Genomic DNA, 18,926 nt, shown 5'->3' on the forward strand with positions numbered 1-18,926 from the left:
AGAGAGGCTTCAGAGGTTGCCATTTTATTTTCCATTGAATTTCTCAATTAATAAATACATACAATATAAAATCACAGCTGTATAAACATTTAAATAAAAAAATAAAACAACACAGCAGTGTGGAAATCTTGCCAGCAGACATATTTTTACTTTTCTCCTGTTTCAGGTATGCTTTTTTGCCTTAAAAATTTGATTCACAAAGTAAGGCTCCCTTTTGGGTATTCAAGTGCTTTACCTGTCTAAAATCATAACAGTGTGTGAAGACCTACAACAGCGACTGACACCGACTGCCAGCTTTTTACTCTTTCACAGAGGCCTAGTTATGAAGGCTTTGCTTGAGCGCTATAACTCACTTTATCCCTCAAATACTCGGCCAGTGCCAAACCTAAGAAAATGCAAGTCTAGTGTAAATAAGGCAGAGGCCGCACCTCTCCAGTTTTCCCCTCATAGTGGTGGAGAGGGCTCCATCAGCGGAGAGAGCATGGTGAGCCTGTGGTTGACCCACAGTAAAGGCAGTGGGGAAGGGAGGGTGAGGGAGTATGCGCATGTTTGCGGAGGCCTCGATCTAATATACTGAATATACAGAACTGATGGGATACTTCTTACTGTCACAGCTTCCATCTGATTGTATTTCCAGGTTTTCACAGTTTTTAGGTGTGCGGCAAATACCGTTGAATGTTTTGCGCAACAATAAATGCAACTGTTTCTGTTTAACTCGTTTACCATGACAGTGTGGTATTGTCATACAAGCTGTCCAGCATTTACATATCAATAGTGCGTCAGGGGGAGGGATCTTGAGGCTAAGCAGTGCAACAACCACACCGTGTAAGGAGCAGGGAACTAACTTTCACATTCACCAGCGTGCAAATGCAAAATTCAAGAGCTACTTTCAGTATTTTACCAGCTAGACTTTTTTTTTCCCACCTCAAAAAGTATAAACACAAGTTCTCAAACTGCCAAATCATCAACTTTCCAGCAACAAACCAAAACATTGACCACATTTGGCTGGCAACTGTAATATCCCACCCGGACGGCGTTCGGAGTCGGTTAGTGTGATGTGTGGTGCAGGTTTGATTTGGCCCCGACTGAAACCTGGTCAGGTTAAGGTTCTGTGTCCAACCTGAACACTGACAGGCAGTCTGATGCTCTGTGGGGCGTCCCCAGCCCAGTTCCCATGGTGACCGTCATGCTTACTGCAAACAGCAAGCTGAGAAAACAGAAATGATAAATGTATGTTAAGCTTCACTTTTTCAAGATTACAACACATTGCCACTTTTAAATATATACTACTATATTTTAAATAATAAAGTATGTTGCTGGAAATGCCGCAGCCTAGAGTTCTGAGTCCTTGCCCTCTCAGGCCCTTTCACTGATCATGCAGTTGATGTTAATGTAAGTCTGTGAGCGTTTACTGCTTCAGGCTTCGGGAGGGGGGCATCTAAAATTGTCTGAGGGTTACAATGTGATGGTTCTCAGCAAAAATGTGCTGCTTGTTTTGGTGTAGTCTAAGGTCACCAGACAGACTTGGGCGTTGCTGCGACCCTCTCTAGCACAGCTGCTGTTGGATCAGCTCCAGCTAGTACGGCTGACTGTGGTGTGGTTTTATTAAAACAACAGCAGCAGAATAAGAAGCCACGTTCTTGAAACACGAGTGGCCTCTAGAGTCATTGGTGCTCTTCCGCCATCCCCATTTTTTTTATTCATAATTCCCCAGGAATGTCTTGCTGAGAACAGGATATTGTCTGGGCTTTAGGTATCCACTATCCATCCAGCAACTGAGCCCAGAAAATACTGGGAATAAGGCTGTGTAGGTTACAGCTGAGGAAGTTCAAGTATATCAAAATGTAATTTATATCAACAATACATTGCTTTTTTATATAGTTTAGTAGAGTTTTAATATAGTGTACAGACTAGAGAGACGTTTCAGTATATCACATTACTGATACACTGCTTTTATATTGTTAACGTTTTTAATTGTTACATTGTTTGGTTTTGATATGCACTGAATGTAAACCGATTCCTAAAATATATATGTAAAGCTAATTTACATGCGAGTATGTGAAAGGAATGAAGTGTACACGTGTGCTGTTGTTTCTGGCATTTGTGTGTTAGGAGGTAACTTTTTGCTCTCACTTTCACAAGGTTGGCTTTACAAGAGGGCAGAGGACAGAGCAGCCCAGGGCTGCACTGAAATGAAATCAAAGAGCCAGACAGTCCTGCGGGGTGGCCAGCCCAGCAAGAGAATGGCTCATATTTTACTAGTGGAAAAACCTTTAATGAAAGGAAATTTCATTGCAACTTAAGGCAGCCATTCCTCACTTAACCCCCACAACCTTCCCGTACCAAACCTCCATTATAGTCACTTTTTAATCAAGGCTGCAAAGTTCTCAAAAACACACTCTCATGAGCAGACGAGCAGTTTATACAATACAGCAGGGAAACTCACAGCTTCTGACAGAGTCCGCAAGAGATTCTCGATCCAGAGACACATCCCGCTGATTCTCTTGCATCTGAAAAATAAACATACCTGTAATCACTGAAAACTAATAACCAAACAACAACAACAAAACATGGACATTAAGTTACAATAATTTAGCAGTATCCAAAAATAAGTCTTATCCTTGCCTTCTACTCTATTTTTGAAAACAAACATATAGTGTGTTCTCAGTGGCAGATTTACTAATACAGCCTGAAGATGTTGTGCCTACTTCCTTTAGTTTAATATTTGAAAGGATTGCATGCTTACCTTGATATGCTTTTTGAGGTATTCAGCTCTGGTCATGAGGCTTTTAATCTGGTGAGAGATAACAATAATGTAATTACAATTTACACTTTCAAAGCAAAACACAAAGTGTTTGCTAATGCTTTCATATGTGCTGTTCATATGTGTTCCCCGGGTGTTTTTTAGCCACGCACATTTTTAGTTACAGGTTTTTTTTTGAAAGAATTGCAATGAAATTCAGTGATCCCTTAACGGCATCATGAAGGCAAATTGTATTTGTCCAATACTTTGATTTATGACCAAATACCTGCAAAAGTGATGACATTCCCATTAGAATCACACTTTGTGGTTAATGCTAATTGTTAGCTAGCATGCTAATACGATAAACTAAGAAGGTTAGCATGGTAAACATAATACCTGCTAAACATCAGCATGTTAGTTGTGTTGTCATTGTGAGTATGTTAGCATGCCGACATTAGAATTTAGCTCAAAGTACTGCTGTGTCTGAGTAAAGCTGCACAGAGCCGCTAGAATGGCAGTACACTCATAGTCTTGTTTTGTTTACTTTCGGGGGGGCTCTGGTGTACAGTATAATCAGATGATGATTCTCCCCCAAATTAAAACATCCATTACGAATATATTTTCGGAGCTGTGCTCGTTTACTCTAAACTGCGGTGTCGTGCAGCAGAAAAACCCCAAACTTTAAGATGCATGGGGACATAAACACCATGTCAAAATCTGATTTAAATGATAAGCTGTGCTGATGTGATTCTTGCTCTGCTATTTTTTGAGAACATTTCATATGGTACACATGTGCGAGTATTAACTGCTGTCATCATACGTTTGAGGGTGCTCTTTACTGTGGTAGTCAGTCCTCTGGTGATCAAGAAGGTTCTTGGCTGCACCTCATACCTAGTTATATCACCACTACGTCATGGTATAAAGCAAGCCCTCTTGGGTATTACTGCAGTAACATCTGAGGGTCATAATCACAGGAGACCTAAACTGATGGCTTCCATAATGTCCCTTTAAAACACCAATCTGTTGTGGTAAATAATTATTCTGACCACAGGTTTTTAGTCTTCAGCCCTGACCCCAACCTTATATAGCCACAGCACTTCAATCACAATCCCTTTAATCACCAAGAACAACAAATGTGGATTAAATCTACATGGGTGAGGATGGTTTATGGGGTGTATTGATAACTTGCAGAGTTTTAAAAAGGTACATATACTGAAACAGGTCACAAAACAAAAGGACCTCACGTTATGTTTATGTTTTATATGCCATAATGACATACATATCAACATATACTGAACAGATCAAAGATGTGGCTCACATATAAGAATTTGGGATATTGAATTACAGCTTTGAAAAGGCTGAAGTGTGCTCTACAGTAGATATGAGCCCACATGGAGGCCAGTCACGGCAGCATGTGTTGGCTCTTTTGGGTTCTCACATACACACATGCTTTCTATAGAATCCCCCACCCCCCGCCTCCCTTATGCTGTGTTAGATTATCACAGCCGCATCTGAATTTACTTAAGACAAGCACCCATAAAACTTCAAATAGGGAGGTCTAGGAGGCCCACTCAAATCCCCATCTCCTTGTGGGGTTTGCTGGAGAAATAGGGTTGTCTTGTTGTTGGCTCAGTTACTGGCTAAACAATGCAAAAAAACACAAGGGTTTGGGAGCATTAATGGCAGTCCTTTGCATGTGTTTGTCAAAGTACAATCAATGCTACTACTCAGGGTCTTAATTCCTGAACATAACAGCCAGTGAATTTACTGGACCATCAACATGTAGGGTTTTATTCAAGTTTGTTTGGGTTGGTGTCCAAAAGCATGCATGTAGTCTACAGGAAAGGTCTCATTTGTGCAACAAGACAAGAGAAAGTAAATGGCAGGACTTTGTTGTTTTTTATTATACTATAATTTATTTATTTCATTCGTTGATTGGAACAGAAAAGCCATTTTGCCGTCTAACGAAACCAAAAACAAATTGTAATGCTTATCAGATACACATTTCTAGTTTATTCTTTCCAGTTATCTGTGTCCGCTCATTTCAATTCCAACTTTAAATTATATTACGATGATTGTTAAAGCTATAGTGCACAACTATTTTATATTAATGAACGTCCGTTACATTCAAGCCATTGCCAAATGAGTTGATATAAAGCTAATAAAGCCTATCAGCTCCACAAAACTCTCTCTGCATATCTCAGTATGGCTGTTTACCAAATGATTTTGTGCGCAGCAGCTCGAGTGATGCTGAGAAAGGACAATAGCCACGATCAGCTTTGGAGACGAAGACGACATAAAAATCAAAAAATAATTACCTCTTCTGAAGAGTCCATCTTGTTTTTTTAATCCTCCGTGTCCTCCTTGATTTTACGGGTTAAACGCTACTAGCAACTGTGTGGAGGACGGGTGGGGGTGGTGCGCGATCATCGAAGGCTTGCGTCATGTGTATGTGACTACAGTGTTGTTGTCATTACTTAAAATTTCTCATGAAACCATGCACTATAGCTTTAATGACAGTGACAATCATAAACTAGTTTAATTTTCAAAAGTGCCGCTTTAGTGCCGTTACATTCATTACCCGACTGCAATGATGGTACAGAGATGCCGTGGGCACAGATGTAAAGACCCAGAAACACTGATCAGTTTTTTCGAGAGAGGGGCTTAAAGAGACACGCGCTTCAAGAGAGCGTTTCAGAAAGAGGGTGAATACAGGTATATTCAGACAGACCATATAAAGAAAAATATTGTTTTTGAACATTTAAGCATGTAAACATGTTCTAGTAGAATCCCAAAGTATGAACCTGAAAATTAGCTTAATATGTCCGCTTTAGGTTAATATGGCAAACTTGTTAGCAAATAGTTGCTTATTTACACATCCAGCGGATACAGAGCAACCTTAACATTAATTTGGAGTTATTTTTCTGGCCATCTGATAAATGTAATATTCAGGTGGTCACTCTCCTTTTAGATCTTTTTGTTGGTTTCCACCAAGGGAAATAGCTGACTATTTAGCTGCTAAATGCTCCACTGTGTTCATCAGCAAGTCGCTAACCTAGTGTCTCTGCTGTTTACTGCTGGGCAGGTAGCATAAGGAGAGCCAATTGGCTGAAGAAAGCTGTCTGCTGTGGCTAAAAAACAACAATAATGAGAGCAGCAACCGAAACAGTAAAGTTGTGGGCCGTAAAACCAAACCAATGAGCTGAAAACGTTATAAAACCTTGTAGAGTTGAGGGATAATTGTCTTGGTTGTCACTGCGTGGGACTCTTTTCACATACAAGTGGCCATATGATCCATCGCTTTAAGTATCCAATTATAAAGTGGACAGTGATGTATGTGTATGTAACAGTAATATAGATGATGGATTACGTTATTCGGCCTCTACCACAAAAATCATGCGCATGTGACTGCAGGAAAAAGGCTCATGGGCCACGTGATGGAGCGTCTACTGTGTCAAGTGATCGGCCGAGGGCTCGATGGAGGTGACAGATAGTCATTCATACCGTGAGCACTCAACCAGAAGCCGTTACTCGGCTACTCACCTCGCTGTGGAGCAGCTCTCTCCTGCGACCCTGGGGCTCGGCTGGCTCACAAAGAGAAAAAAAAAGATGGAGAGAATAATGAGGAGAGGAAGGGAGGAGAGAGGCCGCTACCTAATCACCTTGTTTGTTCAAGAAGAGGTCAACTACTAGATTGGATTTCGCTAGCGTGTAGACTGAGGGCTCAAGGGTGGTTTCTAATGTAGGCCAGTGTTTTCACAGACATCGACCTTTTCACAGTCAGTCATCCCAGAGGGGAGAGTGACTGTTAGCCATACAAAGGACCAATGTTTTCAACAATCCCCCTGGTGGTATCCAGGCCTGTAATAATTATTAAATAATTGTCTAATCGCAATTTCTTTTTTTTTTTTAACGTAATCGCAGTTTCTTCGTTTAACCGCAATTAATTGCTAACATTAGCTAAAGTCTTCAGGGTGACTGTTGATGGTTATTGATTTTTCTTAGATATGCCAAATTGTAATTACATAATTGATTATTGGTGCTTTGTTTTTTTTTTATTGATGATGATAAATGTTGTACTTTATGTTAGTTTAAGAAAATATGCAATGCTTTATGATAATAACGAGGCATGTTTTACTTCATAGGCTTTGTTATTGCATTATCTGGGTCAAATTACAGATATAACCAAAAGATGTATCCTGGGATTCATTCAAAAGTTTAATTTGTTTTAAAAAAAAGTAATAAATAAATATGTTTAAATTTGCCTGAAAGAGACAATTATATTGTTAATCACAATTATTTCTGAGACAAAAAAATTGTCCAGCAAAATTTGGAATTGTTACAGCTCTAGTGGCATCTGCTGTGCCACACAACGAGGCTCCGTGGCACTGGAGAGAGAGGCTGGTTAGGATGGCATGGGATTAGTTGGACCACTATATCATATGTTACTCACCCACTGACAAGATGAGGTTGTAGCATCTACAATCTATCAACTCAAGTCGAAAGGTGTCAGTGTTTCAAACCCTACTCGATGAACCTTCAATAGCTCTTGCTCATTAGAGATAATGGTTTTTATTTGTTTCCAGTGTGAAATAACAAAGAAATGAAGTATGCAGTCTCAATGTGAAGCATATGGCAAGGCTCTCATACCACACACAGGGTGCTGGCACAGAGTCTCATCCCGGCTCAAAGCCACATCTGGATCACTCTATCCCACCTCTTCCATTAGGCCGATCTTCCAGATGAGCTCATGAGCCCAGCTTAATGGACGCCAGGCAACAGAGAGTCTCTCCTCTGTAGTGCCTCTCTCTGTCTGTCTGTCTGTCTGTCGCGTATTAAGTGTCCTCGTCTCTCTCCAAGTCTATTGCTTCACTCCGTCTCTGTCTTTCTGTCAGTTTGTCTTTTTACACTTTCTAAATAACTTTCTCCAAGTTATTTTCCATCTCTTTGAGACTTTCACTGAGTCTTTTTAAATATTCATCTCTTTTAGTCTCTCTCTCTCTGTCCCATTCAGTCTCTCTCTGTTTGTCTCTCTTTCTGTTTCCAGTTAAGTATCTCTATAGCTTTACGCTCTCTCTCTCCAAGTTGTTTTTGTCTCTTTTCCTTGAGTATAATTTTCTTTGTTCAGCCATCTCTTGGCTTGTTTTATATTCTGGCAGTACCCTCAACTCTAAATTAATTTCTCTACATCACTTTATGTGCCCTTATGCCTATCTGCCTTTCAAAATGACCTTTCCTCCAAATCTCTCTTTTTTGGTTTCTCCAATAACAAATGTGTGCAAACACACACACAGCCGCCTGAGCTCTGAGGTGATGTCTCTGAATGCAGAAGAAGTATCAGATGTGGGACTACAATAGGGTTTAAATATTTTCTTCCTCAGTCACCCACTGCTGCCAAAATGTCCTTGAGCAAGGCACTTAAACCTTGGCTCCAGTGGAGTGGCTCAGTATCCTACAGCAGTAAGGGACAGGATAACTGTATGAAACCATCTCGTTTGGAAAGAAAGGAGGTTTGTGTACCTGCTAGTGCCAACAGTAGTTCTCCTAAGCACTGTTGGTACACATCCAGGGCCTCATGATCATCCATTCCACTCTCCTCCTATAATGGAAGGTTGAAAATGAGGCAAAACATTGCTTTATTTCTGACAAGAGACACTTGGGCCACCCTGTTAGCTAGTTAGTTTAGATATTTCAGTCCGTTAGCATTGCAAAAAGGTTATTCATTATTGTTCACGTTAAAAAAAAAATTTAGTGACACAAATATAATTCTTTTTTTCATGACTAACCCATTGTCAGACGAGCAAAACCGCAGAATAGAGGTTTTTGGTTCACCAGTGATCTTAAAAGATGTGGTTTGGAAAGTGATTTATGAAAGGGTATTGGTTTGTACCCTGCTGTTTTTTTTTCTGTTGTATTACTTCTGCTTCACCCTGGCTTTGTGTGCATCTTTATAGCAGTGGCATCATCCAGCAGTACCCCTTTCTAACCTTAGCAATGGCAGCAGAAGCCACCTCCAGAGCAGCCAGCAGTCGTGGTTGGTCTCGAGACATTTCTGGAGTAGAAAGAAAACAGAAAACACTACTTTGAGTCCTACTGTATATAAGTCTAAACACACCCTCAATGCAGGCTACTAAAAAATATGCTGAAAGCTTTGTAATCAGCATGCCCCTGCCGTATCTTAAAGCTTCAGTGCGTAACTTTTTGATATTAATGAACGTCCGATACATTTAAGCCATTGCCAAATGAGTTGCTACAAAGCTAATTAAGACTACCAGCTCCGGGGCGGCCTCTAGCTCACCCAGTAAGAGCGTTCGCCCCATGTTGGCCGAGTCTTGCAGCGGTCCAGGTTCGAATCCGACCTGTGGCCCTTTGCTGCGTGTCATCCCCCTTTCATGTCTATCCACTGTCTCTATAATAAAAGGGAAAAGCCCCAAAAAAATAATCTTAAAAAAGAAAAGACTATCAGCTCCACACAATTCTCTCTGTATTTCTCAGTATGGCTGTGTTCAGACGCTAGCATCGTCCGGCGACTTTCGCGCGCAGAAACTCGAGTGAAGATAATTACCTCTTCTGAAGAGTCCATCATGTTTTTTTTTAATCCTCCGTGTCCTCCTTAGCTACTAGCAACTGCATGGAGCAGTGGGGACGGTGCGCCGACAGTTTTGTTGTCACTACTTAATATTCCTCATGGGGCGACAGAAATTACACACTATACCTTTAAGACTCCAGTATTGTGGACTTGAGATAAGATTTTGAAAAGATTTTATAATACTGACTTTAGGGCAACAGGTTAATAGAGCATGTGTGTTCTTGAGCAAAACACCAAATCCCTAAGAGACCAGAACTTCCATTCTGTAGCTGACCCTGACCTCTGACCTCTGACCTCTTGGGCAAGGGAAAAGAACATTTCCTCACAGGATTCATTAACCCTCATGTTGTCTTGGAAGTAGTGAAGTATGACATGAAGTATGGGTTTCTTTCTAACCAAAAAGTGTACAATTGCAAGTACTTGACCACTACTTTCATTGAATTTTGGGTATTCAATTTTATAGCATTTGAAAGAATTGAAATGGTTTTCAAAACAGTCTCCTGACTAAACTTTGACATACTGTGATTATCCATCAACACAGGTTCCTCTAATATTAGTCAAAATAATTGATAATTTCAAAATAAGTGTAAAACTATTGGTAATAAGTTGGTGTTAGTGAAAAACAGCGTCAAAACCGTCGAAAAAATGGACAAAGACGTCAGAAAATGTGTCAAAAACATAAAATAAGGGTAAAAAAAAAGTTAATTTTAAATTTGGTCCCCGGAGGACAACGAGTGCATGGTCGACCGGAAGACAACACAAGGGTTAAAGAAGTAGTACAAAGGATCAAATACGGCTGGGTAATTCTAAACTAGTGATGCTAAAATCCTTTTCTTTTATTTCCCCTGTTATAGGTTTATGTTTATTGCATTTTATCTATTTAACCAATGCTTAGACTGATGGAATAAATGTCTTGGGACCACGTAGGTAGGGTGAAGGTAGTGAGGGTTTGTTCTTCTTGTACATTGTAAATAATATTGTATAATACAGGTTTCCTTTTTTATTCAAACAATATACTATTTATAATGTGTATTGTTTGCTAGTGTCTGTGCCCCTATATACAAGCTTCAAAAAGGTTACCAGGGTGTCCCATTTCACATATTTGCATATGTCTTTTAACTTTTGTGAATAAATTGAACTGAACTGAAATATCTTTGCTATACAGCGGTTTAATGCAATTTTCCATTACTGAAATAGCACATTTTTGAAGATGTATGTACAAGAACATGTGTACATACATCTCATGTACAATCTCATGTACATTTCATGTACAAGACATGAAATGTCTGTCCAAAATCCTGAAATGTTCTAGTGCACAGATGATGACCAATTGGGAGTGGTTGTTAAAATTTAATATTTATAAGTTGGCGACTTTTGTTTCTGAAGCTTGGCAAAACAGACTAGAAGGTTTATTTGTTTAGGGCATCTGGTCCTTTGTCCTAGACTAGGTAATGGTGTCTTGTAAGCCTGTGTGGGCTGGGCATATTTTATTGTATGCATGACAATAATAAAAAAAATTCATTTATATATTCATATTCATACACAGTGGAAAGAAATGACTAAACACCCATTACAGCACCCGTTGCATTAGTCAGACTCCTGACCAGACAAGGCTAATGCCAGCATAGAGTGGCCCTGCCTCTGCACTGAGAGATGTTCTTTACCTCGGAGAACATCCCTGGACGTCCGGGCCTCCTCAAAGCTCCGTCTGTTGTCTGAGGCCACCAGGGCTTTCAGCTCCTCGGCTCTGGACACATACTGGCTGACCTGCGGGAAGTCCTCTTACATTGACTCAACTTAATCATGTCAACCACTCCATATGCTCTCCATTCACACCATATGGTATTCATAGAGGAGAATTCACTTCCTAGTGAAAGCCACTGGAGTGTGACAATGAAGACCAATTGAAAATAGAAAGTAATCCAAATGTGAATGCTGGGAGTGTTTTCAGACCTACCTTCTGCCTGAGGGCATCTTTACGTTGTCGGTCTGTCTCGTCTGGGGAGTGCGGAGAGAAGAGAGGGCTTGGTTTTACATTTGGTGCGTTTACTTTGCCCGTTTATTGTGGTGGAACAAAAGCGGTGCATTGTTGAAGGGCTTAAGCCACAGACAGACTATGAGAGTTAGTTGTTGCGCTTACAGTGAATAGAGGGGACAAAGTGCTCCAGGGCACTGCAGTAAAGAGAGAGAGCAGCGGACCTCTCCCCTTCCTGGTCCTTCTGAACGGCCTGCAGGACCAGCTCTTTCTGAAAAGAGGAAATTGGAACTGGCATCACTGAATGCAAACTGCCACAACTCTCCATTTCTTATGCATGCATGCAGAGTCATGCATGAAGGCACATGTGGGGTAGGCGTGAGCACAAACCTACTAACACATGTGTACATGTGCTCAGCCAATTACACACACATTATTCATGGTCATCTAGAGTAGACACACACATGCCAGCATATACTTCCCTTTCTTCTTATTCTCTTACCGCTTTCACTAGGCTCTCTGCACTCGGCATATGCTCCATATCTACAAAAGGGTGGGTGAAAAACTCTGCAAAGGTGATCCGGGCATCTGGATTTCTCTCTAGCAGCCGCAACAGAAGGTCCCTGCAGTCCTTGGATACCCTGGCCCCAGGAGGGAGCTGATGCACAAAACATGACCTTATTATGTTGCACTCAATCCACAGGACAATCCCAGAGAAAAGGACAGACGATTGTTGCCAGAGACCTTCTAGTCTCACCTCGCTATTTTCCTTTAATCAAAAGATGACCTTAAAACTCTATGTGAATCCCTGGTTAATGGGCCGTATGCTGATGCTATCCATTTAGCTCATGCCTAATGTTTGACACAAGCATTCAAGTGTTTTGAAAGCCCTCCATCATTAAAAGTACAGTTATCCTTCACTGTCACAATGGTAATTAACATTTGGTTTGTATATGCAGCAGGCATTATCAGGACAGAGACACAACTATACGTTTTATTTGCCAGCAATCAGGAACAAGACAAAACTACTCTAATTAGCATTTCAACCACATTAATTACTTAATTAATTAGGTGTTTTTACACATATATCGTTAATTCAAATCACAGATGAGACATTAGCATTTTAAGTTTTTTTTAACTTAAAACTATTGTATAGGACTGTTTACAAACCGGTCAAAAAAGTCTTAATTTGTATTTAGATTATTATATATAGTAGTAGTAGTATAGTATAGTATATAGTATTTGGATTCAGGTAAAGTGTGAAAGTATGCCATCTAGTGGTTTAATGGTGAACATTCACAAATACAGTGAGAAAAAAACAAAAGCTTAATAATTAGTGAGTTTAAATAAACTAAGTGCTCTTATTCAGTGTGAGCATTCAAAACTTAATTACAAGGAAAATATTCTAACAGAGGTGAATTCAGCCTCTAAAAAATGTTTTTAAGTTCTCCAATTCCCAGGTGATGTGATGGTGTACGCATATTTGGATGATTCCATTTCTTTTTTTAAACGGTTAATCCCCAACGTTACTGAAACAATCACTGAATGAAATACAGCACTTCATACACTGACTTTTGCTGCAGTGGAAAACTGACATCTAGTCACTTTCGTAAGAAGCAACTCCTCTGAAAATAAGCACTCCTGCTTTACAGTGTTCCGTTATTCCAAACATGATTCAGTACGTGACATTTGGAGTATGCTCAACGTGTGCATCCATCAAATGACAAATATGTACCACAGTGAAGCACTATTTTAGAGCACCAGTGCGAGCAGTGAGTCATTTACTTATTTATTCAAGCTGGATTGCTGACTGTCTCAGTCCAGCAACTCACAAATGAACTGATGTACTGCTCAAAACTTACCTCAATAGGTTGGTTACTCCGGATCTTCTCCTCCAATTCAGCGTATGATCTCGATGCAAATGGTGCCCGCCCAAACAGTGCCTCTATATGCACACAAACAATGTTGAGTGGCCTAACGCCTGACTGTACTTTAACTTTACTTTACTTCAGTTTCAGGTAAAGGGTATGCATGCTTCAATTGCTTATACTGCATTCAAAAATTATCTTAGTTTAGCTACCTTAAATATGTCATGCATTAAACTTGTCTTTGCCATGAATGATTTTGGTCTTTACAGGACTAACAGTTACAAGGACTCCTCCCATTGTGTATTGTACATTGTCACTCCACACAGTGCTATTACTGTTGTGTGCTATTGCACTATTATTGTTCAATCACTGTACCACAATAAAAAAGGGAGCACACCAAGCTGCCATTTTTTGATTAATGGCAGAATTTTGTTTGTGACCTGCTTTTTCAAACCTGCAGGGCCGGTCAACTGATTAGCCTCTAGTTGTTGAAAAAGAAGTCATGTTAGAAATGATTAAGGGAAACTCACGCTACACTGCATAAGAAACAGTTACAATGGATTCTGTGCACGGGAATGCATTTTGGTCCCCTGAATATATAATAAAGCAGCATTACAATTAACAGATTATCTGAAGAAGTGTGCAATTCATGTTGAGGGTATTCCATATTTAAAAAAGGTACTCACCATAGAGAATGACTCCTACTGACCAGAGATCCACCCTGGAGTCATACTGGCGTCGGCACACCATCTCAGGAGCCATATAAAGAGGAGAACCTCTTAGGACACTCTGCTCATCCCATGGTGACATGTACTGGGCGAAACCAAAATCTGAGAGCATAAAGAGAGTGTATAAAAAAAAAAAATAAATAAATAAATAAAAAAAGATGTTCACTGCGACAGGTTCCAGTGGATACAATCCTCCTAAAACTGATGTGTTTATAACGCCAAATGCGCAAAAGGATGTTGTTTGAAGCCACAAGGTTAAGTTGAGTTTAACAAGCAAATGTGGCCTGTGCCCTGCAAACACAACAGCGCACTCGCGCGATAATGATCACATTCTTTTGGTGTCTGGCATGTTGCTGAAATTATCTCCGTCACCTGCAAATAAATATGACTTTACTTGATCGTTTGACTGTGTGAGTGAGTATGGGATCACCTGCGAGTTTAAGGACGGAGCCACTGAGCAGGATGTTCTGAGGTTTCAAGTCCAGGTGGGAGATGTTTCGCTCATGAAGAAACTGGAGGGCACAGGCTGTTTGTGCAGACACACATACAAATCCACACAGTGATACTAAATCCACACTAAGCTCAAACTCGCATCAAATAAGAATATGTTATTTCTACCAAAAGAGTGAGTTACTATCAAGTTTTCCAACCAATTTACATGTAAGCATGGCTGTCAAAACCCTAGATTAAAAAAATAATAATAATAATACTAACTGGTACATAAAGAAGTTGTTAACATGAAACCAATGTTGATTTCTTAAAAATGTATGACTCACCCATCTGTTGCAGGAAGCTCCGGGCCACCCTCTCCGGTAAAATCCTGCGGCTGCGAATGAAGCGGCAGAGATCTCCACCAGAACACCACTCCATGATCAGATAAATATTATCAGCATCCCACTGATGAAAAGTAAGAATTCAGACAATCAGGGAAGGATTTAAATTTATTCCAGAACATACACGTATATATATTTCTTGAACAGAAAATTTGTAACCATCTATACCGAGAAAGTAATGTTTTTTTTTTTTTTGCTGTGCATTCTAATGATGTCATGGCCTCCTTAATCAACATATAGCTTGCACAGATAGATACACACCATCGCTTAAATTACAGTAGGGCATAATTTCATTAGATCTTATGGACTGGAAAGATTGTATTTGTATTCACAACCTATTCCTTGTATGAGCTACGCCAAATCTAAAAAGTAATACATGAGCTTACCTGAAAGTCTTTTAGCTGGACTATATGAGGGTGACGCATCGTCTTGAGGATTTCAATCTCTGTGAGCAGGTTTTCTGTAGATGCCCTGTTTAGACTCTTCTTCCCAACCACCTTCACTGCCACCACCTCTCGACTGTCCCCCTGCAACATCAGTCGAGAACTAATCTCCAACTTTCACTTTCGCTTTTAATGACACAACTAGACCATGGAACTTCCACGTTTTTTAGGCCAAAGACCCCTTAATTGAAAGAGAGACGGAGTAGAGACCCCCTACTACTGTAAATATATTGTATAACATTGAGTTGAATGTTAAACTGGGCCAGATGGATGAAAATGAATGGTTATATATTATTTTATACATCATGTTTTAATGTTAAACATACATGTGGAAGGCACAGTGAATACTTAAGCTTAACTGTATGGCTCCCATATGGCTACCTTACACATAGTAAGCTTATCTGCAATGTGCAAATGGGTTTGTTTTTCACAAATAGGCCAATTTATCTTTGCTAATAAGTTGGATTCATATTACTATATATTTTCAGACATTTGAATTTTTGAAAAAAGAAACTTTCAAAAACATTTTAGACATAATTTGGCGTCCCCCCCCCCTCTGCACTTACTCTGAGGACCCCCTGTTGAACATCTCTGAACTAGACTGAACTTATAATACCAGTGTCGTTCAGTGGTGACTGTCAATGCCACATTGACTTTGGGCCAGAATGCAAGATCAATATGCTATTTATAGCAAATAAATACAGAATAGTGATGCTTTAAAACGGTTACTTCACCACTGTGTATGCCATTCATTTACAGAGTTGACTATAGCATGCAAATTGTGGAGTGTAGTAAGCACATTTAATAATGGCTAATATCTTTCACATTCATTGCTACATTATAGTTTATTAAGTATGGTAAGCAAAGTAAAGTGTACACAGGGAACCTCACTCACAAACCTTGAGATCAAATAGAAACATGACATGAAACATGTTTGGACATTTAGCCCGAGACCTCCGCAAACTCACCTTTCTGTAGGCTTTGTAGACGGTAGCATAGGTACCACTGCCCAGCCGCTCTGTGAGGATGAAGTCGGACAGTTTTGGAGGAGCAAAGCTGGAGTTTGAAGCCATGCTAATGACAGAAACATCAGATTTCCTTAGCAGGTCTGGGCTGGAATGTAAGATCAATATGCTATATGCTATATATGCTATTTATAACACACTCACACACACTCACACACACTCACACACACTCACACACACTCACACACACACACACACACACACACACACACACACACACACACACACACACACACACACACACACGTTGTGCTAGCTGCAGCTGAATATTGATGCCTTTGACCTGGTGGGACACTAAGGGTTCCTCGTCTTGCACCATATATATTTTTACGTATCTATGGTCTTGTACAAGAAGGGGATGCTTTTTAACAGGAGTAACGTGCATGGACCTTCTAGTGTCCATCTACACCATTCTACTCTAAAACAGTTACATTAATCATTTCACCACTGTGTCGATTATTTACAGAGTTTAATGCTTTTCGATGTAACTTTAGGTGCGGCTCCTATGATGTTTGAAGTATTAAACAAGTGACTTTGTTACTGGCGCTCACGTATCCCGATTACACGCCGAATTTCAGACAGGCTCGTTAATGTCTAAGCCGTATTCTGGTATGCATTTGTCTCCCTAATAACTAAGGAAACTGATTGAACTAAACATCAGTTTGGGAGCTAGCTAGCGTTACAAGTTCTAGCTAGCTAACGTAGCACTTGCTGTGCTGCTGGCAATGCACAGGTGTAGCTAGTGTCAGTCAACCGTCAGCAAAGCAATAAAACAGAATTAGGATTTTAAAATAGATGCAAATAGCTGACACTTACCTGTAGGCTAACAGATCCACGTCACATGAACGGAAAGTCAATGTTTAACGTTACATTGCTGACCGCTGTTTCACAGTCGGCTGTACTGCAGTGGTCTGCTGACTTAGCTAAATGTATTACTGTCTCCTAGCGTCGGTACTCCATTACTGCAAAATACTAGCTATCTATTCGGCAAAAATATTTGAAAGATCCATCTAAAAATAAATAAATCATAAGTTTCTGTTTTTAAAATAGCGAATTCATATTATTTGATGTTCAGTTAAGTGGATTTTTATTCTGGTTGCTTGCTTAGCCATAGATAGCGATTTTATTTATTTTTTAAACCTTCACCGGAAGTACAATCCTCACTTTCCCGTTTCCCATCAGCTATCCTACTATGGCCATGCCCCACGAAGCAGCTCGATTGGTTGAGGTTAGGCAGGGGTTACGTTAACTTGCGTAAGCATGGACGCCTGGCCAATAGTAGTGTGTGAATGCTATTAAAGGGCGGGTCTTGGCGTGGCCATAGTAGGATTCGTAAATTTTCCCCATCACCCTTGAAGAGGAACACACATTACAATAATACACTTTTGTATAGGATTTACAGTACTATAGCTAGTTATAGAACTAATTAAGGCTAAATAAGTTCAATTTCAAATGATGAACGAGATTTACCCAATGGTTAAACTTTAACGAACTCATTTGGACGTTTGTGCTTTCGGAGACACTGAAACTATGGAACATACGTTTTTAAAGAGCTTTTGGGATGCTTTTTAAAAATGTCATTATTTTGGCAAACTATTTTATATGGAAACACTATACAAAAAGATGTAAAGTGTCCTAATTCCTGACCAATTGTGTTTTTCTTCTTTTTTATCGATGTCTTATTTTATTTTGTTTGCTATTGATATCGCTCGCTCGGTTGTTTTTTGCTTGTTGTAATATTCTCTCAAACATGACGTGCCTTTTTGAATGTGCAATAAAAAGAATTAATGAAAACTCACCGGAAGTTAGCTGTCAGTGTGGACGGTAGTCATTTAAAGATGGCGGAGTGCTTGGCCGCACGTTTGTCCGCCCAGGAGGAGCAAATTCGGCTCCTCTCCAAAGAGATCTCCACTCTCCGGGATGGATTGAGTCGAGGTCTGGATGCCGTCGGTGCTGCGGCGGTCTCCCCAGAAGTGGAGAGCCTGCGGACCGAAAATGAGAAGCTGAATTACCGGCTGCTGCATCTCCGACGGGCTCTGCGGGCGGAGCTGGAGCAGGAGGAGACGCAGGGAAAGAAACAACAAGGAGTGAAGTGTGGCAAAGCTCCGGAGAAAAACCACAGCAAAGAGGAGCAGACGAACAACCGAGCTAATAAAAAGGTATAATAGTGGCACTGGCCGGGTTAGCTCAGTTGGTAGAGCAGCGGCCGCGGGTTCGACTCCGACCTGCGGCCCTTTGCTGCATGTCATTCCCCCTCTCTCTCTCTCCCCTTTCGTGTCTTCATCTGTCCTGAGGAAATGATGGCCTAAAATGCCCAAAAAAGACCCCAAAAGATACTATACTATGAAACTAAACTATAAAACACCTGTTAGACAGCACAGTTGGTTTAGCAGGTTCATAATTAAGGACATTGTATTGGGAATTTTAGGTGGTTTAGCGGGTTCATCATAATTAACCCTTGTGTTGTCCTCGGGTCAAATTTGACCCGTTTTCAAAGTTTTTTATATCAGAAATATGGGTTTCTTTCAACCAAATTGCCCTAAAATAACATGGATGCATGCATGTACATTGTATGGAACCTATACAACATATACATCCATGCTCCCATGTTCTTCACAGGTAAGATTAATGATTACTTCCATTGAATTTTTTGTTGTTTTATTTAATTTCATAGCATTTGAAATAGTTTCAAAACCGCATCCTGACCAAAACTTTGACATAA

At 40.2% G+C, this 18,926-nt stretch overlaps 2 protein-coding genes across 8 annotated transcripts in view; one reads left to right on the forward strand and one right to left on the reverse strand.

Moving 5' to 3' along the window:
- ulk3 (unc-51 like kinase 3) lies at positions 1-18,085 on the reverse strand. Of its 6 annotated transcripts, none has more exons than XM_031281455.2 (17): positions 18,004-18,085; positions 16,148-16,292; positions 15,123-15,263; positions 14,680-14,800; positions 14,334-14,429; positions 13,862-14,005; positions 13,170-13,252; positions 11,810-11,965; positions 11,473-11,578; positions 11,290-11,330; positions 10,997-11,099; positions 8,731-8,795; positions 8,264-8,342; positions 6,287-6,327; positions 2,747-2,794; positions 2,447-2,510; positions 1-1,207 (listed from the first exon to the last, which is right to left on the reverse strand). In XM_031281455.2, the coding sequence occupies exons 2-17, from the start codon at positions 16,250-16,252 to the stop codon at positions 1,191-1,193; spliced, it is 1,410 nt and encodes a 469-aa protein (XP_031137315.1). In that variant the 5' UTR covers positions 16,253-16,292; positions 18,004-18,085; the 3' UTR covers positions 1-1,190. The 6 variants fall into 6 exon arrangements, with proteins under 6 accessions (XP_031137315.1, XP_031137317.1, XP_031137314.1 ...); XM_031281457.2 differs by lacking the exon at positions 18,004-18,085 and adding an exon at positions 17,021-17,321 and having other exon boundaries at positions 16,148-16,253; XM_031281454.2 differs by lacking the exon at positions 18,004-18,085 and adding an exon at positions 17,021-17,320 and having other exon boundaries at positions 16,148-16,313.
- tars3 (threonyl-tRNA synthetase 3) overlaps positions 18,015-18,926 on the forward strand; it is a 15,646-nt gene continuing 14,734 nt past the window's right edge. Inside the window, exon 1 of one of the 2 annotated variants that reach the window (XM_035999264.1) lies at positions 18,015-18,363. In XM_035999264.1, the coding sequence (XP_035855157.1) occupies positions 18,043-18,363 (321 nt within the window). In that variant the 5' untranslated portion in view covers positions 18,015-18,042. The remainder of the gene's footprint in view (positions 18,364-18,926) is intronic. The other variant, XM_031281452.2, reaches the window with a different exon arrangement.

The sequence above is a fragment of the Sander lucioperca genome, chromosome 3 (assembly GCF_008315115.2).
Source record: "Sander lucioperca isolate FBNREF2018 chromosome 3, SLUC_FBN_1.2, whole genome shotgun sequence".
Classification (NCBI taxonomy): domain Eukaryota; kingdom Metazoa; phylum Chordata; class Actinopteri; order Perciformes; family Percidae; genus Sander; species Sander lucioperca.